The 22607-nt window shown below is 42.3% G+C and overlaps 1 protein-coding gene and 1 long non-coding RNA gene across 2 annotated transcripts in view; one reads left to right on the top strand and one right to left on the bottom strand.

Moving 5' to 3' along the window:
- Positions 1-22607, bottom strand: part of GRB2 (growth factor receptor bound protein 2) — a 72486-nt gene that overhangs the window by 10643 nt on the left and 39236 nt on the right. The window contains exon 3 of the mRNA XM_038546617.1: positions 1236-1333. Coding sequence (XP_038402545.1) covers positions 1236-1333 — 98 coding nt within the window. The remainder of the gene's footprint in view (positions 1-1235; positions 1334-22607) is intronic.
- The window catches only part of LOC119873225, a 47611-nt gene that overhangs the window by 4683 nt on the left and 20321 nt on the right, over positions 1-22607 (top strand). The window contains exon 2 of the long non-coding RNA XR_005364210.1: positions 4428-4496. This is a non-coding gene — a long non-coding RNA (uncharacterized LOC119873225). The remainder of the gene's footprint in view (positions 1-4427; positions 4497-22607) is intronic.

Raw genomic sequence — 22607 nt, 5'->3', positions numbered from 1 at the left:
ATTAAGTAGACAGAATCTGCTGCTCCTGTGTCTCAATGGCATTCTACCCTGAGCACTGAGCCTCAGTTCCCCCTGATGTGCCAGGGATGGAAGGACTGCTTCTGAAGGAGAAGCAGGGCCTGCTAAGGGTGGGAGGACAGAGGTCTGTAAGGGCTCCCAAGGTCCAGCCATGTCACCGATCAACAAAAACTGGGTGGAGGAGGGCATGTTCTGAGGGAGGGGGGAAAAAAGTTCATCACTCTCAACAGCCTGGGGTAGATGATTTTGTTTCCTCTGAAGTGGGAACACTAAGCAGTAGGCAAGGATAGGGATTATAATAAGCATTTACTGGGAACCTATTATATTGCCAAGCACTGTGCTCTAGGGATACAAAGATCATTAAGATATAGTCCCACAGGGCAATCAAACATATTGACAAAACCATGTGATAAGTACAGTTTCTAAAACTCAAAAAATGGAGAATTATGAAACAGATCTGGCCTCAAGGGTTTTAGGAAAAACAATCAAGGAACGGTATTTCTGTTGTTTTATTATCTGAGGATCAATGACAGCTATTATTGATCCAAAACATTTATTATTATCATGTAATCGTAGGTAAACTATTTTTTTTTAAAGATTTTTATTTATTTATTTATTTATTTATTTATTTATTTATTTATTTATTTATTTATTTATTTATGAGAGAGAGAGAGAGAGAGAGAGAGAGAAAGAGAGGCAGAGACACAGGAGGAGGGAGAAGCAGGCTCCATGCCGGGAGCCTGATGTGGGACTTGATCCCGGGACTCCAGGATTGCGCCCTGGGCCAAAGGCAGGTGCTAAACCACTGAGCCACCCAGGGAGGGATCCCCTCGTAGGTAAACTATTGTTTTAAACGAAACAATTGCTTCATTAAAGATCATCAGCAACCATTATCAATCTAAAACATACGACTGGGCACCTGGATAGCTGAGTCAGTTAAGCATCCAACTCTTGATTTCAGCTCAAGTCATGATCTCAGGGTCCTGAGATCGAGCCCTGCAATGGCCTCTGCGCTGGGCGTGGAGTATTATCATCATATACTACTACTGACATGCAAAATCCACATGCTTTATTAATTCTCTAGGAAGACAGAGTAAAAGGTATGACAACTATCCGAAGGATCTCAATTTAAAAATACATTATAAAATAAAATAAAAATATTATTTGGAATAAGCAGATGGGTCTGACTCTTGGAAGACCAGTAGAGTTCAACTTACGGATGTGGTTTCATTTCTATGTAATTCTTGGGAATGAAGCCATCTTTCCCGTTGAGCTCTGCCTTGTACCAGTTCTGATCACATTCTTCATTCAAAACCTGAAAAGAAATAAGGGGAGGGGAGAATCAAATAATTTCCTTTTCACACTCTTAAAAAGGTAGCCACTAAGACAATTATGTTGCCATTTAGGTTTGTTCGTAAAAAGCGTTATTTGAAGTATGGTCAGTTACATGGATTCAAGACTTCAAATAACTTCAAACAGCAATAAATCAACTCTTACAGTTAAAATTAAAAAGTAAAATAAACAGTCTCTGAAAATGAGAGTCTGACCCCATGAGTACCTAGCAGTAACCCCTCAGTAGGATAGTAGACAGGAGAATGACAGGAAAATAATAGTTTGTGGAAAACAGCAAGCACTGATGCCAGAGAATGAAGGGAGCCCCACAAGGATGAAATAAGCCTGCTCTCTGGGAGAGAGGCAGAACAGAGAGACTTTTAAGACTTCTCTAGAGCTCCTCTGGCCCACCTTCAGAATCACAGGAATCCAATCCTGGGTCAGCCACCAAACAGGTGTGTCAGGCTGCTGTTTACATGCATCATCCACGTGTCCTCATGCACAAAACATATTTTAATGAAAAAGCACGGCAAGTCCTACTCCTCTCACCCTTAAGGCCACAATGTGTTTGAGTTAGGGAATGCTGGAAGGACAACAACCAGCCCAATTCAGGGGGAAGATGCAGAGACCATAAAACTTAAACACTGTATTCTCCAGAATGAAGAGATTCTCTACAAATGTGACATGACCACCCAAGGTTATGAGCTGGTGAATTACACATAGATTTGTAGATCCCCAACTGCTCCTTGTGAGTTACATGGATAGGCTAGGCTCATGATACTGCAGAAGAGTAAAAGGAACAGAACAGGGATAGTATAAAAGCCACCTCTGAATTCTAGATTCTAGGACGGTATTCTGTGATCTACCAAAAAGAAGGGCGTTAGGAAGAATGTGGCCTAGTAATCACCTCCTAGCAAGCATCAGTGCTTGCTGTTTTCCACCTCATTATCCTAAAACAACAACAAACCTGTAGGCTTATTAAGAAGAGTTTTTCAAAATGTCTTTAAAATTCCCCAAAATGGTGCGTTATATATCTTACTCTAAAGATTTCTTGGAAGTCAGAGTAGAGTCAGGCTGACAAGTAACTTAGGCCCATCTGGGCATCAAAACAGAGTAATGTAACCACCTGGAAAAGACCAGTTTTAATTTGTGACCAATAACTTTGCAGAATAGGCTGTGTTATTACATACTAGTTCATACAGCTGCACATACCTATCACCTTTACTAAGATAGAAGCAAGCCCCCTAAAAATATTCCCCCTAATAAAATAATTTATGGGACAACTTGCAGATTTGGCACCAATTTAGAACTATGGTTTTCTGCAGAACAAAAGTATTACTTGGTGTTTAGTATGCTTTTCTCCTCAGGAAGACAGGGAAATATGGAATAAATGCATTTATTTTTAATGCATGTGAATAATTAAAATGTTGGTTCTCTGAAACATTCTAGTATCTAGAATATCATTTTGCCAGAAAGTCAGAATTTTTGGTGCATGCCTCTTAAGTTCTTTACTCCAGAACTTAAGAAGATGACTGGTTCTGCTGTAGGCAAAGCACAAGAGAAAGAGTGATCCTGCCAGTTGGGGCCACTCTGGGAGTCAGGGACCACGTCTTTCCACCCAGCAGCTCCACTCATACAACAGCATGACATGCAAGCCCTGTGGCTCAGATGACTTAACAGATATTTCCAAATTAAGTTTTATCCAGGGCAGCCCCCGTGGCGCAGCGGTTTAGTGCCGCCTGCTGCCTGAGGTATGATCCTGGAGACCCAGGATCGAGTCCCACATCGGGTTCCCTGCATGGAGCCTGCTTCTCCCTCTGCCTGTGTCTCTGCCTCTCTCTCTCTCTGTGTCTCTATGAATAAATAAATAAAATCTTTAAAAAAAAAGTTTTATCCAAATGTCTAAATGCTTAAACAGCAAAGGACACAAAACCTAAGTGAGTCCAAGGTGAAGCAGAGAAGGGGACCAGAACCATGTGTGGATGAGTGCACCTACAGGGACAGTGTTCACTTTCCTATGGACTGACATGAATACCCACGCCCTTCACACAAAATTTAAAAAGCCTCATCAGAGTTCTGAGAATGAGGAAGTACTCCTCTCACCACTCCCCACAATGGAAGGTACACTCACTCATCCATTCCCCCAAACGAATAGATGGTGGCGTTTTACAGCCAAATCTTCAATCTTGAAAACCTAAAGCGATGTTTTTAGGTTTTACCCCATGGCTGCAAGTTCTATTCCAACCCTCATATTCCCTCAAATTAGGACTTCATAGCTATACAAGACACTCCCATTTAACGGAAGCAAACTGATCAAGAGATGAGATTATGAAAGGAGGAAATGACAAGTTTCAGTGACTTTTTCTTCTTGCAAAAAGAAATAAAACTTTCTTTACCATGTGATTCTACTTTTCTATTTCATACAATTTTCTTTTTTAAGATTTTATTTATTTATTCACGAGAGACGGGGCGGGGGGGCAGGCTGAGACACAGGCAGAGGGAGAAACAGGCTCCATGCAAGGAGCTGGATGCGGGACTCCATCCTGGATCCTGGGATCACGCCCTGAGCCAGAGGCAGATGTTCAACCGCTGAGCCAACCAGGCATCCCCAATCTGAGACCATTCTTAAAGCAATGCAAATTTCCATTTATACCAATCTAAAGTCAAAGCTTTCTAAATGGTTTAACAACACACAAAAAAGGTCAAAGATTTAGACCAAAGATCCCTAGGATTGAGGGGGCCAAACACATGAGTTCAAATTCCAAGTTTACCAGTGAACTAAGTGACCCTGAGCAATTGACCATTGTCTAAATTTTGGTTTTTCCACCTAAAAAGTGGTGGTAAGAGCTACACCTCCCAGGGTTACTGAGATGATTATATGAGAAAATGTGATGTGCAGCGTAGCAATCAGTACAGATTCATGTTCATGGGCACCAACAGCATACATAGGAAGACGATCGAGATTCTTGTTTTATTCTGAAAACATACAAGTAAGAGACTCTAGGCTTATTAAAGATTTTAAATGCAGATTTCCAGGATTACAATACCTAATTCCGTTCTTTGTCTCTTCTACACAGATCCTGGGAGATACGATCTGTACTTAATTTTCTGCACAAACTATGGAAAAGGTATCTTTTAGGAAAATGGTAGGTAAATATTTTGTTTATAAATTGCTAGTTTATTAGATTGTAATTTGAATTATGGGACTATTCTCTTGCTGAACATATTCAGTTATTCAGAATAAATAAACAAAAGAAATGATGTTTTTGAAGAGCAGGGGTAGTGGGGGAGAGGAGGAGAAAGAATCCCAAGCAGGTCCTAAACCCAGTGCAGAGCCTGACGCAGGGCTTGAGTTCACAACCCCAAGATTATGACCTGAATTGAAATCAAGACTTGGTTGCTTAACCCACTGAACCCACTCAGGTGCCCCAGAAACCATGATTTTTATTTTTCAAAAGATTTTATTTATTGGGGCACCTGGGTGGCTCAGTGGTTGAGCATCTGCCTTTGGCTCAGGTCATGATCGCGGGGTCTTGGGATCGAGTCCCACATCAGGCTCCCCATGGGGAACCTACTTCACCCTCTATGTCTCTGCTTTTCTGTGTCTCTCATGAATAAATGAAGAAAATCTTAAAAAAATAATAAAGATTTTATTTATTTATTTGAGGGAGTGAGAACACAAGTGAGGCAGGGAGGGAGAGGGAGCAGCAGACTCCCCGCTGAGCAGGGAGCCCATTGTGGGGCTTGATCCCAGGACCCTGAGAAATCATTATAAATAAATAAATAAATAAATAAGTAAGTAAGTAAGTAAGTAAGTAAGTAAGTAAGTGTGTGTGTATGGGGCGCCTGGGTGGCTCAGTTGGGTAAACATCTGACTTTAGCTCAGGTCATGATCTTGGGGTCCTGGGATCCAGTCTTGCATCAGGCTCCATGCTCAGAGGGGAGTGTGCTTCTCCCTCTCCTTTTGCCCCTCCCCTCACTCGTGCTCTCTCTAAAGAAATAAATAAAATCTTTTTTTTTTTTTTTTTTTTTTTTTTTTTTTTAAGAAATAAATAAAATCTTAAAAAAATAATAAAATAAGAAATGTCAACTGGGATGTTGGAAAAAAAAAATAAGTATGCAGTAGTTTATGGAGTAGGCCAATCCAAAATTTTATCAATTGTAAAGCAACTTGTGTAAGGGCATTCACACACGAAAGATTAGCACAATGACACATTTAGGCTCTTACACATACCCCCCCTTACATGCCCCTTTTATGTGATCCCTGCATTAGAGAAATTCAACATAAGCCAGTGAGTTTCTGCTGCTCTTCAAGGTCAATCAATCCCACAGGAAAAATACTGAAATCCTGCCATGACATGAAGACAGATTAAGAATCTGGTGATCCTAGCATATTAATTCCAAGTTCTTAGAAAAGAGAGAACACACACACTGTTTAAAGACTTGAACCCCTAAAAAAATGTGACCAGGGCCCTGGCTAGGGTAACTGCACTGACAGCCACTTAAAATCTGTTATCTTCAGCTGACTGTTATATATTTTATTGGAAACTATTAGTCTTCGACTTTAAGACTCCCTTAGCGTGGATTACTGATTCGGGCTCAGACTGCACTGATTCACCACTAACACTTTAGATAAGTGCTTTACAATCACCACCTCCGTCTGTTACAGGTTTTGCTCAACGTGAAAAACATCTTGGTTGTGCTGCTTTCTCTACAGCATGCCAAATCATGAAAAACACCCACACTGTAGATAAGCTATTCTCATTTTAAAGATGAGATGCCCAATTTAAAGGCAGTTTAATAAATAATAAAGGTTCCTGGTCCCACAGAAACCTTCAAGTGTTTACCCAAGCGCACACAGAGCAACAATTCTCAAAGTTCACGCTTCCTGGCCAAGTCTCTAGGATGAAGGACTATACAGCTCAGTCGAGATTTGCCAAGCACCTCTGGCCCAGTCAAGACACTTGACAGGCAGCTGGCCCTTAGACACCAGAACATTAAGAAGTGAAATACATTTATGAGGTTTTAAACCTCTCCCAATTTTAGCAGATTTATGAATTTGTGTGTGAACATCGAAATTATACTGTTTCATTAAATGTTTTAAAGAGGGACACTTGGCTGGCTCAGTCAGTAGAGCATGTGACTTCAGATCTCAGGGTGGTGAGTTCAAGCCCCCACGCTGGGAGGACAGCTTACTTAAAATAATAACATTAAATGGTTTAAAGACAGTCTATTCATTAAAAAAAAAAAAAGTATTCATGTAACAATATCAAAACAAGAGGGTTTTTTACCTTATGGTGATGATCTCTCTCAGCAAAAGTACATCTGTGCCATGAAAATGCTTTTTTAGTTCCCTTTAAAATGGATCTTTCCAGAAGATTCATTTCTTTGGGGATCCAGGAGTCTGAAATCCTTGACTTTTTAATTTTTTTTTTTTTAAGATTTATTCATCTCACACACACACACACACACACACACACACACACAGAGGCAGAGACACAGGCAGAGGGAGAAGCTGGCTTCATGCAGGGAGCCCGATGTGGGACTCGATCCTGGGACTCCAGGATCATACCCTGAGCCAAAAGCAGATGCTTAACTGCTGAGCCACCCAGGCGTCCTTTTTTTTTTTTTTTTTTTTTAAAGTCGGGGGGCAGCCCCGGTGGCACAGCGGTTTAGCTCTGGCTGCAGCCCAGGGCGTGCGTGATCCTGGAAACCCAGGATCGAGTCCCACGTCGGGCTCTCTGCATGGAGCCTGCTTCTCCCTCTGCCTGTGTCTCTGCCCCTCTCTCTCTGTATCTCTATGAATAAATAAAATCTTTAGAAAAAAAAAAGATTTTATTTATTCATGAGAGACCTAGAGAGAGGGGCAGAGACACAGGCAGAGGGAGAGGCAGGCTCCCTGTGGGGAGCCTGATGTGGGACTCAATCCCAGGACCCCGGGATCATGCCCTGAGCTGAAGGCAGATGTTCAACTGCTGAGCCACCCAGGCGTCCTTTTTCTTTTTTTTTAAAAAGGGGGTGGGGGGGCAGCCCCAGTGGCACAGTGGTTTAGCTCTGGCTGCAGCCCAGGGCGTGCGTGATCCTGGAAACCCAGGATCGAGTCCCACGTCGGGCTCTCTGCATGGAGCCTGCTTCTCCCTCTGCCTGTGTCTCTGCCCCTCTCTCTATCTCTATGAATAAATAAAATCTTTAGGAAAAAAAAAAAAGATTTTATTTATTCATGAGAGACCTAGAGAGAGGGGCAGAGACACAGGCAGAGGGAGAGGCAGGCTCCCTGTGGGGAGCCTGATGTGGGACTCAATCCCAGGACCCCGGGATCATGCCCTGAGCTGAAGGCAGATGTTCAACTGCTGAGCCACCAGGCGTCCCATGTTATTTTGAGAGGATATCATCTATCAAAGTAAAGAAATCCAATGGGCATTGTTAGTTAAGTCTATCTTCTGACCACTAGTGATGTTTGGTGAAAGGGGTTAGGTTTTGGCCTTTAAATACTTTTATTTTATTTATTTTTTTAAAGATTTTTTTTAAAATTTTTATTTATTTATAATAGTCACAGAGAGAGAGAGAGAGGCAGAGACACAGGCAGAGGGAGAAGCAGGCTCCATGCACCAGGAGCCCGATGTGGGATTTGATCCCGGGTCTCCAGGATCACGCCCTGAGCCAAAGGCAGGCGCCAAACCGCTGCGCCACCCAGGGATCCCTATTTTTTTAAAGATTTTTATTTATTCATGAGGGACACAGAGAGGCAGAGACATAGAGGGAGAAGCAGGCTCCTCTCAGGGAGTCTGATGAGGGACTCGATCCCCAGACCTGGGATCACACCCTGAGCTGAAGGCGGATGCTCAACCGCTGAGCTACCCAGGAGTCCCTAACAATTCTATTTTTGAAAAAATATATCTGTTTAAAATAGGCTCCACACCCAATGTGGGGCTCTAACTCAAGACCCCAAGATCAAGAGTGGCATGTTCTACCAAGTCAGCTAGGCACCCCCTCGCCCCTAAAACTATTTTAAAAGGAAAAGAAAGGAAAAGAACGAGAGGAGGAGGGAAAAAACCACAAGCTCTCAAAATCTTCAGTGGTAAAAATCACTTATCACTACTGCCATCTGAATATGAACCAGTTGTATCTCAGAAAAGGTATTTTCTTCCTTGTTGCTCAAGCTACATTTCTGTACTCTCTTAGCAGCTGCTATCAACAGGAATCAGTTTGAAAGGGGTACAGCAGTGAATCAGTGGGCTGAGGGGCACCAAATGCCTGATTAAGGTTGAACTGGTTTGACCTCAATCTGTTTAATGCCCCAAATCAGCTGAAACGTCACTGGTTTTCTCTTTAGAAAGTACTGAGTAGTTTCCTACAGACCCAAACTGTTCTTAGTCTGGCGTTCCAGTTTTTATAATTCAGCCAACATCTATCTACTTATCTGCCTTCTTACAACACCCACTTATCTACTTTCTTACCTGCTAGTTTTCTAAATGGACCCGTTAGTTAAGAAGTCAACTCACCAACATACTATGGACTTCCAAGTTTTCCCTCTAGTTGGAATGTCCTCTTATCTATTTGATAAGCTCTCAAGATTCAGTTCAGAGTTTACAATCACCTTAGTCAAATCTTCTGTTTCACTTTTATAATATTTAATGGAGCATCATGGTCAGCATAACATAATCCCTTATGACATCTTGTCTACCGCTACACTTTGTACTGTGTACTACTGGTGTGCTTTGGCCCTCTCCTAAATTAAACTGCAAACATCCTGAAGCGGGCTCCATGCCCAATTGTCATCTGTGGTCCCCACACTTAGAATGGTATCTAGCATATTTTGAGGAATTGACTTAAATATGGGGGCTGTGTTCTAAGTGATGTACACTATATCCCAGAGCTAGCTGGATCTAAGATCAATGGTAGGAGCAGCATACATTACACACCATCAGACTCCTTGATGAAAAACAACAGCCTCTTAAATAGAACCTAGAAAGAGGACTCTCCTAAGAGTTTGTTTCTTCAAGGAGGAAGAGGCAAAGTAAAGCAAGTAATAGAATTAGGCAGTTAGTCTTGCTGCAACATGACTACTACTGCCCAAAGACTTCCATGTGGAGAAAGTACCTCAAAAGGGGGAATCCTTTTCACAAGACTACCTGCTTTTACTTTCCCCTAGATAAAAAGACATAAGGTGGGGGTGTGTAGGTAGGTGAGGGAAATTTCAGTATGAAATGGATAAAAGCAGATGACTTGGGTAGATCAGAGCAACGGGAGGTAGCTCCTACACTGTTCATACTAATGCCTCCCAGTAGGGGAGCACTTCCTGGAATGCAGAGATGCCCGTTTCAGTCGGCATGTTTGACTTCTGACTTGCAGAGTATTACTTTATAGCTAAAACTCTTCCAGCAAAAAATATCTTTAAAAAAAGTTTGTTTATTTATTTATTTATTTATTTTTTATTTATTTATTTTTTTTTTATTTATTTATTTATTTATTTATTTATTTATTTATTTATTTATTTATTTATTTATTTATTTATTTATTTATTTATTTATTTATGACACAGAGAGGCAGAGACACAGGCGGAGGGAGAAGCAGGCTCCATGCAGGAAGCTCGATCCCAGGACCCCGGGATCATGCCCTGGGCGCCACCCGGGCTGCCCTCCAGCAAAATTTTTAACAAAAGACAGCCTAGAAGCGGTGTCTGGGGTGTCTCAGTTGATAAATGTCTGACTTCAGCTCAGGTCATGTTCTTGGGGTCGTGGGATGGAGCCCCAAATCAAGCTCTATGTTCAGGGGGAGTTTGTTTCTCCCTTTCCCTCTGCCCTTTCCCCAGTTCTCTGTCTTTCGCTCAGGTAAATAAATAAGTCTTTAAAAAGTGGGAGGCGCAGCACCTGGGCGGCTCAGGGGTTAAGCGTCTGCCTTTGGCTCAGGTGGTGGTCCTGGGATCAGTCCTGCATCCAGGCCCCCTGCTCAGCGGGGAGTCTGCTTCTCCTGCCTCTCACCCTGCTCGTGCTCATGCCCGTGCTCTCTTTTGTTCTCTCAAATAAATAAAATCTTAAGAAAAAAAAGCCCAGAAGATCTTGAACTTTTATTTTTTTAAAGATTTTATTTATTTACTCATGAGAGAGAGAGAGAGAGAGAGAGAGGCAGAGGGAGAAACAAGCTCCATGCAGGAAGCCTGACGGGGGACTCGATCCCGGGTCTCCACGATCACACCTGGACTGAAGGTGGCGCTAAACCGCTGAGCCACCGGGGCTGCCCGAACTTTTATTTTTTTTTAAATGGTAGTTTTATTAAAGTGACAGGACCCGTGGGCAGAAGGGCAGTTGCCTTAATTGATTTTTTAAAAAGATTTTGAGAGCAAGCATGAGCAGGGGGTGGGAGGAGCAGAGGGGAAAGGAGAGAGACAAGAAGACTCTGCACTGAGCATGGAGACCAGGAGGAGGAGGCGATTCAATCCCAAGATCATGACGTAAGCTGATACCAGAAGTCATTCATTCAACCAACTGAGCCACCTAGGTGCCCCTAGGCCTTGGACTTTTCTATGCTTCCACTGAATGGTAGTTAAGTTGATGTAGACAGAAAAATGATTAGACACACACTGTGTATACACAAAATGATTATATTAACAGCTCAGGACTATGTGTGCATTTTTTTTAAATGTAAGAAGACTTTCTTTTTAATATTTATACGTGTAAGAAGATGAACAATTAAGAAGACTAATCAAATTATGTATTTCTCCTTCTCTGAGAAACAGTTAAGTACTTAAAAACCAAATGAGATACTTTCATCAACCAGTAAAGGTTCAGTTGTCATTGAGAAAAGCTGTTCATGACATTTTAACAAAACAGGAAGGTAGTTCACACTTATGTGCTATTACTCCACCCAGATAAATCTGGAGGCAGTGAAACCTAAATGCACAGGCAATACCCCAAAATAAACTCATTCTACCAAGGGGGTACCAAGAGTTTCCATTCAAAATAACTGTCTTTTGTGTTTTTATGACTCATAGAAGACATATTACATTGGTGTAGCTGACTGCTCAAACAGAACCATAAAATGCAGTTAGAATGTTAGAATTTCAACTTCAGGGGGTCAGGAGAGCTGGGAGAAAGGGGAGGGACAGAGATAGATACCAGGAGTTACAAGAGAGAAAATTCTGTGCATTTGCAAATTCAGCAATCATATGATGACCTGTATCAGGCAAGTACTATGTCACAAGAGTACCAAGCCCTGAGCTAGGTGAGCTGAGGATGCAATGGATACACTTTCCAAGACGCTTGGAGTTTAGTAAATTGCTAGGTGCAACACAGGGAGAAAAATGCTGGGGAGGAGGTGCTAATGGGTGCTACGGTAAATGCCAACTTAACAGACGATATCTGGGTTCCAAACACTGAAGACAAAGACCTGAGTCCAATTTAGGGAACACAGGAAAACTTCCTGGATCAAGTGTGAACTAGGTTACACTCTTTGTCTGCAACTTTAGCTCTGCCCAGCTCAGGCAGAGCTGTGAATGGAAGCAACATGGCACACTTCTCGACTTGCTATCAGCCAAATGGAGGGTGGGTTTTTCTCTTGGTCACACTTAGCTGCCATTAACTAAATGACTGGTTAAACTTCCTTAAGTTGAAAAGTAAAACCTTTACTAACAGTATCAGAACTTCCCAACGGAAGTGACCAAAATAATCTCTAACTTTAACAATATATTTATAAAAGATATTGTCTTTGCCATACTCTTTACTGACAACAGAAGGCTTTCAATCTTGGGTCAATTTTTACAACCCTCTCCTCTAAGAACCAAACAAAATAAACAAGGAGAGGCCAGAGCACAGGAGCTACTGTTTTCTAAGGATGGCAAACCTGCTCCCATTCACCCATTCCATCCTCAGAGACCTACTTCCTGCTGTTTCACCATAATAAATACAACAGGAGACAGGAACTCCCAACACCCCCACCCCCACCTCAGTCCAAAAATTATTAATGACAATAATTTATTAAATTTCACTTAAGGCCTTATTGATTCAAGATGTGAACCGGAGTCAACTGATTTACGGTGGTCTTGTGACACAAGAGCCACCTCAGAAAATATAACTGAAAGAAAAAAACAAAAACACAACACCACACCAAAAACCAATGTCAGTCACTGAGCTAATCACTGACAGTGCATAAGGATCTAGGCCTCTGAAAAACTCAAGGCCAGAATGTCAAGAATGTTAACATTCTGAACTAAAAAAGCTAGTTGCAAATGGACTTCCACTTCCCATGAATCTAGCTCCAAATTAGAATAGTTTGCAATCACAAGTTAGAATGGACGTACTGGGTAGAGTGTTAAGTTCCCACTCCCTAGTCCCATGGTGGAGGTGAGTGCAGGCAGTCAGGCAGGTAATGACAATACTAAGGTGAAAATGTGGATTACTGTTACGTACAGCAAGAGGGAACAGAAAACTAGAACCTAGTCTAGTCCCGTGTTAGGCTAGGCAGTCAGAAACTGACATTTGAGGGGAGATCCAGAAGGTCTCCTGTGGATGCTGAAGGCATAAGTTTATCATGTGCAGGTTAGGGAATGAAAAGTGGTGGCTAGGGATGACAATCAGAAGGCACTGAAGACTGACACTCAGGCTTATTTTTTTCACATGGCCTGACAGCTGCCATTTTGCAGGGACAGGGAAGACAGGTGGCAACACTATAGCTAAGGGCACTGATGACATGGTCTGCAAGGGGAGAGGCAGTGCAATGAAGGGAAGGAGTCATATATATATATATATATTTTTTTTTTTAAGATTTATTTAGTCATAGACACAGAGAGAGAGAGGCAAAGACACAGGCAGAGGGAGAAGCAGGCTCCACACAGGGAGCCTGATGTGGGACTCGATCCCAGGTCTCCAGGATCACACCCCAGGCTGCAGGCGGCGCCAAACCGCTGCGCCACCGGGGCTGCCCAAGGAGTCACATTTAAGACATTTTTTTTTTTTTTAAAGATTTTATTTATTCATGAGACACACACACACACACAGAAGCAGAGACACAGGCAGAGGGAGAAGCAGGCTCCACGCGGGGAGCCTGACATGGGACTCGATCCCGGGTCTCCAGATCATGCCTGGGCCGAAGGCAGGTGCTTAACAGCTGAGCCACTGAGGGATCCCCTTAAGACAATTTTTGGAGGTAGAATCAAAAGGGCTTGGTAATTAGATGTGGCTGGGTGGTGTTTCTCTTGGCCACTGATTTTTTTCTGAAAAGCATTTTAGAGGGATCCCTGGGTGGCGCAGCAGTTTGGCGCCTGCCTTTGGCCCAGGGCGCCATCCTGGGGACCTGGGATTGAGTCCCATGTCGGGCTCCCAGTGCATGGAGCCTGCTTCTCCCTCTGCCTGTGTCTCTGCCTCTCTCTGTGTGCCTATCATTAAAAAAAAAAAAAAAAAAAAAAAAAGAAAAAAAAAGCATTTTAGAAAACTACCTATTTAGAGCTACTGGGCAAATTTTTCTCTTTTAAGGCCACCATGAATACAAAGATTAATTTTAAAAGGTAGATGGTATCATCCACCTCTGCCTTTCCAGATCTGGCTGACACCTTACTCTGTCCTGTGTGGACCCTATTAACAGGCTCCTTCACAGGATCTCTTGCTCTTGGTTTCCTCCTCCAGTTTGTGGGTTTCTGTGGACAATTCTGGACCCTCAACTATTACTCTCAGCCCTTTGACACACTCCTTTTCTCCCCCAGCTTCTGGTAACTCCCCCTACTTCCTCTGCCCCATTCTTCTTCAGCCCTCAAGATGGAAACCTGGTTCCTAGCACTGGGCACTGCACCATCCCCTGTGGTTTTTCAGAGAAGCTCTGCCTACACCCCGTAGAGTCTCATTACTGAAGTCTCTTCAAATTAGCTGACTTAAGTGTGTGTCATGTATTTCCTACCAGGACCCTGATTGAAATGATTCTCAAAATCAGTTGTAATCTATCCTTTGGAACTCATTAAGAAGACATTTCACGATTTAAAGTGACATCTGGGGACACCTGGGTGGCTCAATGGTTGAGCATCTGCCTTTGGCTCAGGGCGTGATCCCAGGGGTCCTGGGATCAAGTCTCGCATCAGGCTCCCCATAGGGAGCCTGCTTCTCCTTCTGCCTATGTGTCTGCCTTTCTCACTGTGTCTCTCATGAATAAATAATAAAATCTTTTTTTTTTTAAAGTGACATCTGTTATGGGGCAAGGAGAATGCAAGAAATACCCGAATTTTACCAACTATTTGGGAGAAGAAAATCATAAAAGGGCCTTGCTTTATGAGGCCCACTATTTTTAAGGAGACAAATGATTCTGTCCTGTTTATTATTCACATAGTTCCAGGAAGCTGAAAAAGGGAGTGAAGGTATGAAAAATCTAGAGCCTGTCGTCTGGTCATTACTAGACAGTCATAATAATTCATAGTTGTTATCCTCTTTGCATTGCACTTTAGTGTTTACATATCGATTACATGGAAAATGTGATGTTAGGAAGCTACACTGTGAATTTAAAAAAAAAAAAAAAAAAAAAAAAGACACGGTCCTGCCCTCAGAAGCATTTATGAGCTAAGGGAGCTGTCTACATAAATCATGAGGGAATAAGTAAAACGTGGGACAAGCGAAATTGCTGATTGTTGAGCTGAATATGGAACCCACAGCTACTGGTTTCCAAATCAGCTGCATGGCTGATGTAGAAAATTCAGTTCCTGTCTGGGAACTATAAAAAGGGCAACTTCAAAGAGTCCAGGAATAGAGCAAGAACCTAAAGGTAGAGCAACTCAGTATGTTACAGGATATGGTAAGCAAACAAATCTTCTTTTATTTTTTTTTTTTTAAAGGTTTTATTTATTTGAGAAAGAGCGTGAGCATGAGAGAGAACATGAGCCGGGGGCGGGGGGTATAGAGGGAGAAGCAGACTCCCAGACTCTCCACTGAGCAGGGAACCTGACTCAGGGCTCCATTCCAGGGCCCCCTTCCCCTTTATATTTTAACTAGGGTTCAATAAGAGAAGGAGCCATTGCTGTTTCATCACACTTTGCCTACGACCCTCTGCCAGGCTTCAAGATGTCCTGCTTGGGACAAAGTGTCATGTGTTTAAATGACAAATGGTAATTATAGATACTGGACAGCTGGATATGGCTTCATCAAGCAGAGTTACCTCTTACAGGGAATCACTCTGGCAATGCTACTCCACTGCAGGGGAACTACTGCCTAACCAAGTAAGAGGAGCTACTCTCTCTGTGGCCTCTTCCACTTGGCTGAAGTGACGCCAGGAGGCGGAACAGTCCTAAAGCCAGCAATTTTCAAGGACAGAATTTCATGTAGGCATGCCTGGAACAACCAGATCAAGTGGCCTATTCCAAGTCTTCTGTTTCTATCACTCAGATATTTGACAGACTGCCCGTTGTCTCCCTTCCTTTTGGATGATCATATTGGCAAAGATGAAAACAAGTTAATACTCTGTGATGGTGGTGGGATGGTACTGGTGGGAACAGAAAAAGGTACATGGTTTTATGAAAAGGAATTTGGCCATATGTATTCAAGATCTCAATTTTCATACCTAATAACCCAGTAATACCATTCTTAGAGCTCTAGCCTAATAAAATAATCAAAGACTGTATACCAAGGTTCAGGGAGCAGACAGGAATGCAGTGAGTATCCATTTTGAGTCAGACACTGGCCAGGCATATAATAAAGAACTGATCCTTACTTGCAAGGAGCTGACAGTGGGGGAAGCAAGTGAATTATAACTTCAGATAGGATAAATTATATGATGAAAAGTTCAGGGCACTTTGTAGGAGAGCACATCTTAGGGAGATCTAATCTAACCCTGAGCAGAGATGAATGTCAAGGAAAGCTCACCTGGGTGGTAACGCCTCAACCGAAAACCCAAGTATGAAGACACGAATAAAAGTAATGAAAGAGAGTCTAAGTAGAGGGGAGAGCATGAGCAGAGGTTTCTGGTGACAAGGGGGTTTAGCAGAGCCTAGCATTCAGACCCTGAATCCCAGGGAAGATGTCCAAAGGGGAGGCGCTGGAAGTCAAGGAGAGAGAACTGGGAGGCCTTTGGAGAGTAGAATGAGGATTCTGGGAGAATATGCACTAAATGTGCTTTGAGATGATGACTGGCTTTTGTGGGGACAAAAGTGGAATCAGGAAGACCAGTTGGTTAAGAAGTAACTGCAGCAAGTCAGGTAGGAGGAGATGGAAATTTAGACTAGGGTAGGGGGATTTTGACAGTTTTGAAAAGCTCTAAAATAAACACTAAAAACCCATACACATTATTTTAAGAATTTAAACTTATTCCTCTACCCTGCAAAATCCCCGGTCTGCAGGAACAGAGAACACAGTCTAGTATAGGGTGAGACAAAAAACTTTGTGCCATTCCATGGGCTTCTCATGGTGACAAAATATAAAAGCTGGATAAAGCTGAAGTATTTTCCACCATAAATACATTTTTTAAAAAAGGAAATCTATAAAAGGGAAAAGGGATAATCCCTCAGCTCTTTGAGAACACAGGTGATATCTTAATTGCTATACCATTAAAAATTGCTAGACAAAACTGACATTACTTTTCCTGACAACCAATTCAAACAGATATCACATGCAGACAAACTTTACAATCCATGAAAATATTAAATTTTAACTAGTATACTCTGACACATGCTTATTCACTTACTAACCTTTTCCTATTTCCAAAAGTGACATGAGGAAAATGGACACAAGAGCCCAGGATAGGACAACTTTTCCTCAGCACCACTAGAACCACAGGGGACACAGCCGCCGCTAACAGGCAGGCTAGGCTGACTACCCCTCCTTGTACCAGTGGAGAGTAGGCCCCCTCTCTGTGATCACCCAGCTCTGGGGCCTCCTCAGGCAGCTGCACAGCCAGAAACAGCAGGTTCACGGGATGGGTGGGGGTGGGGCTGCTTGGGACCGTCGGGGATGACAGGCCCAGCCTTGCTCGCCTGTTCATTTTCTCTCTCTAAGCACCTACACACTGCTCCATGGGGAAAATCAGCACTTTCGTCCCACGGAAATGTCACAACCTGCAGAGAGCACAGAGGGACTCAGAGGACTAAATAACAGGATATATTAATGTCAACGATAGGTTTGTCAGACCCTCAATTCCAGACTACAAGAACAACTTCCTGGCTGCATGTGGCATTTAAAAATGGGAAACTTGGGTGCCAACCCCTCCCCCTAATTCTGGGGTAGCCACAGAATCAACTGTGTACAGAACTAAGCTGTGCTCTCTGGAAATTCAAGAGGGAAGCTGGCATATGGGATTCCCTCCCTTGCCTGCAGTGAGAAGTAGTTTCCCCAAAATGATCTGACATTATTGGGATTAACTAAGATATGCTTACTGTTTGCAGCTACAGGATGCTCTTGTTAGGCCTTTATAATCCCCCTCCATTCAATAAAAGGGTTTTTTTTTTTTTTTTAAAGATTTCATTTATTTATGTATTCATGAGAGGTACACAGAGAGAGAGAGAGGCAGAGACACAGGCAGAGGGAGAAACAGGCTCCATGCAGGAAGCTCGACGTGGGACTCAATCCCGGGTCTCCAGAATCAGGCCCTGGGCTGAAGGTGGCGCTAAACCGCTGAGCCACCCGGGATGCCCTAACAAAAGGGTTTTAATGTCACAAATGGCTGAGCACAATAGACCTGTAATAACTAAGGTAACAAATCTGAAAGGACAATGTGTTTTCTACAGTTAAATTTTCATGGCCAAGGTCACAGTGTGTACCTCTGGGAGAAAAAGTTAAGCTAGTTTTAAAAAAATTTACAGTTCCTTTATTGGATGGCCTTCTGCTTTCCTAGAGTTCAAATGGCCTTAAAACATTTTTTTTTTCCTGGCTTCATCTCACTTTTAAGCTATTACAAGTTTTCAAGGACGATGTAAAATATCTGGATTACCTACTCCCCGCTTCAATAGGTTTATCATTTTGGGGGTTTCCTCTAAATACCTTTTTCAACTGGATGTCCTGATTCCTAGATTTCAAGCCTTCCTCATTCTTGGTTTTTACTGGAATGCACCCTTAAAGTACTCTCACAAGAAAGAGTGCTTGGAAAGCAAATGTTTTGAGTCCTGGCAGGTCTGAAAATGCCTTGATTCTATGCTTATACCTGAATGCTAGTCCGATGAGGTACAGAACTCCATAAAATTCTAGACTGAAGAATTTTCTGACATTGTTTTCTCAGAATGTGAATGACATTGTTTTCTGGTATTTGGAGTTGTTTATGCAAAATTGGCAGTCTGATTATCAGTTCTTTACAGAGACTTGTTTCTTTCTTTTTCTCTAGATGCTTTTAGAACTTTTTTTTTTTTTTTTTTTTTTGCCATTTTGAAACTTCACAATAATGCATCTGAGCTTGGATCTGTTTTTACTCATTAGGCTGCGTATTTGGTGGGTAGGCCCTTCCAACCTGGAATTTCACATTCATCAGCTATAAGACGTTCCTTTTTTAAAAATGTGATTATCTTTCCTTCAATTTACACAGTTCTCTTTCTGAAACTTTAAATGTCTGTCAGTTATCAGTCCTAATAAAAGCCCACAAGTGGGCTGGTTCTCACTATATTCACTCTCCCAGCCGACGCTCACACCTCTTCCTATCTCCTTAAGTCTCAACAGCCCCTCCACCATCCTTCCCACCAGATGAGCTTACTTCCTACCTCACTGACAAAACAGAAGCAAGAGAAGACATCTTAAAAAGCTCCTCCACATCCATAGAACTACTTGTATCCGGGGATCCCTGGGTGGCCCAGCGGTTGGGCGCCTGCCTTTGGCCCAGGGCATGATCCTGGAGTCCCGGGATCCCACATCGGGCTCCCGGCACAGAGCCTGCTTCTCCCTCTGCCAGTGCTCTGCGCGGCCCCCTCCCATGAATAAATAAATAAAACCTTAAAAAAAAAAACAAAAAAACCTGCTTGTATCCATATCCTAACTCTCTATTACTCTTGCCCATGTAAAAATCTACTACTGCGCTACTTCTCTTCTTGCTCATTCCAGGACATTCATCCAGTAATATTCCTTCCTTTCTTCTACACCACCGATTTTTTTCGGTCTCTACTGGATATTTGCTATCAGTAACTAAAAATGCTGTTATTTCTTCCATCTTTGGGATTGGGGTAGAAACAGTTCTTTTGATTCTACTGCTTATCTTTCCTTCCCTTTACATCATAACTCCTTAGAATAGTTGTCTATATCTTTTTTTAAGATTTTATTTATTTATTCATGAGAAACATGGGCGTGGGGGTGGGGGAGGGGGAGGGAGGGGGAGAGAGAGAGAGGGAGGGAGAGAGAGGGAGAAGTAGGCTCTATGCTGAGAGCCCAATACAGGGACTCGATCCTGGGACTTCAGGATCACACCCTGGGCCGAAGGCAGGGGCCAAACCGCTAAGCCACCCAGGGATCCCTAGTTGTCTATATTCCTAATTGTTATCTCCTGTTCCCTCTCCTGCCCTCAATATTAGATTATGCAAGTTTTCAAATGTAAATAAATAACATTCTAATAAAAATGTTAAATGTAAGGACTTCTTTCATAACAATGTAGGTAAAATACAATTTGGAATCATTCATCTTAACAAGTCTTATACGCAAATTTTTATTTATTTATTTTTTAAATTTTATTTATTGGGCAGCCCCAGTGGCGCAGCGGTTTGGCGCCTGCCTTTGGCCCAGGGCGCGATCCTGGAGACCCGGGATCGAGTCCCACGTCGGGCTCCCAGTGCATGGAGCCTGCTTCTCCCTCTGCCTGTGTCTCTGCCTCTCTCTCTCTCTCTATCATAAATAAATAAAAATTTAAAAAAATTTTAAAAAATCTTAAAAAAAATTTTTTTATTTATTTGAGAGTGAGCGAGCAAACATGAGTGGTGGGAAGGGGCAGAGGAAGAAGTAGGCTCCCTGCTGGGCAGGAAGCATGACTCCAGGCTCTATCCAGGACTCTAGGATTATGACCTGAGCTGAAGGCAAAAGCTTAATTGACTGAGCCACCCAGGTGGGATCCCTTTATGACCAAATTTTTAGTTTAAATATTGATTACTCATAAAAGCTATTTTTTTCCCGTTTTATACTTATTTGTGTGGGCAGTGAATCTAATAACTAACTCCAGTGACAGGCTGGAGAAGATTAGTTCCAGAAATCTCACCTGAAACTAACACAGCAAACAGTACTAATCATTTAGGCTCCGAGATTCCGAGATTGGTGTGCAGTGGCACAGCTCCTCTGCATCAGACACCCCCTGATTTGCCAGCCTTCGTGGCTGTTACTTCCTGCCTTGAGCTCCAAGTTCCAACAATACTAAAACTACTGGAAGTGGCTTCCCAACTGCCAAGATGTTTTAGGATTTTTAGACTTGGTATATGCTGCTTCCTTTCCTTAAAATGGCAAACTCAAGACTCAAGAATCACTTCCTCTTTGCTACCACTGACCTTTGGATTATCTCAGTTGTACCATCAATAGATTTTAATAATATGTCTTCTCTAGGAGATTGAGCTACTTGCAGGCAGGAACCTCTATTAATCTTGGTATCCTCAAGGGCATTCAGTAAGGGTTTGACAGTTTGATTTGTCTTACAAAGACAGTGTGCTATGGAAATATTCTAGTTCTTTCTTCCTTAAAAAAAATGATAAACTATCTCTCAAGTGTAAATGAGGAAATGTGATTATTACATAATGATTTTTTATGGCTAGTTTTCTTTTTACTCATAATAAGCAAATGCTTCAATAGCTTAAGTCTCAAAAATATGGTTTCAACAGATTGCAGCCATTTAGGGTAAGTCTCTCCCTCCCTCCCTCCCTTCCACCCACCTTCCACCCTCCCTCTTTCACTTCCCCACCCACCCACCCACATCTTAAAAGATAATTCTGGACAACAGGGACTGGTTTTATATGTATTTGGAATAATTCCTGGTAATTGTAAGCCCTTTACACATAAAAATCAAAGGACCAGATGGGCTTTTAGGAGATTTTCCAACCCATTTTCCTATTATAAAGCCTAGTAAATGAAGTCACAAATACGGACAAAGTAATTATCCTATTTTAGAAGGCTTCCTCAGAACTATCCTTAGGAATCCACACAAGTGTAATCGTTGCCAATGCAATGTAGGTCTCACTCAGCATCGGCTCACACACAACCACCACCATTACCATGTGTGTCTGCACCGTAAGGAATGATGTGACACTAAAAAAAGGTATACCAGAGTGAAAAGAACAGAGTTAGTGGCATCCATGCTGTCCCTCCCTCTAACCTTGCTCCAGTCTCTTGGTTTGTCTGGGTCTCACACGAATCCCTCATAGTGTTCTGGGCTGGAGCTCTAAAATACTAATTGTAGCCATTTATTAAAAAAAAAATTTTTTTTTACAGTGTATTGTGTGTCTGTTATATAACCTTTATGTGTATATTAAAAACCACCCTTTCCAGAGAGGGTATTTTTATTTTGAGCTCCAAAGAGGTTCATTAAACACCTCAATCACAAACACAGCTAACATAAAATGAAACCACAGTCTCTCTTGTTCTAAAAGACATCTTGCTAATCTGCCTCCTGGAAAAGGGGGGGGGGAACCCAAAACTATAGAGTGGCAAAGATACAAATAAGTGTTTTTCTTTCAGACAGTGTGAGGACAGAAAAATAGGTCAAGATGGTCTATTACGCTATGGGAACGGATAGGGAAATCCTAAGAAAAATGGGCCCAAATACTTGGCTCTTTTAAAATGTCATTATAAATTATATTGTTTCCTTACCAATTGCTTAATTAATCAGAAAATATCATCACACTAACTTCATTGATCTACTACTTGCAAAATACCAGGCATCTTGAATAAAGGTATGTGAGGTTAACACTCCCAACAATGTGAGGAGCACTCTCAGTATCATGGTTGACAGGAGGGCATGGCAGGCACACCACACAATAAACTCCCCATCAAAACAAGACCAAAAAAATTCCCAATTTAGTAAGTTTTTTTTTTTTTTTAAGATTTTATTTATTCGGGATCCCTGGGTGGCACAGCGGTTTGGCGCCTGCCTTTGGCCCAGGGCGCGGTCCTGGAGACCCGGGATCGAATCCCACATCGGGCTCCCGGTGCATGGAGCCTGCTTCTCCCTCTGCCTATGTCTCTGCCTCTCTCTCTCTATCATAAATAAATAAAAATTAAAAAAAAAAAAAAGGTAGACTTAAAAAAAAAAAAAGATTTTATTTATTCATGAGAGACACACAGAGAGAGGCAGAGACACAGCAGAGGGAGAAGCAGGCTGCCTGTGGGGAGCCTGATTCAGGACTCGAT

The sequence above is a fragment of the Canis lupus genome, chromosome 9 (assembly GCF_011100685.1).
Source record: "Canis lupus familiaris isolate Mischka breed German Shepherd chromosome 9, alternate assembly UU_Cfam_GSD_1.0, whole genome shotgun sequence".
Classification (NCBI taxonomy): Eukaryota; Metazoa; Chordata; class Mammalia; order Carnivora; family Canidae; genus Canis; species Canis lupus.
The sequence above is the reverse complement of the archived record's forward strand: the minus strand, read 5'-3'. Positions and strand labels throughout refer to the sequence as shown.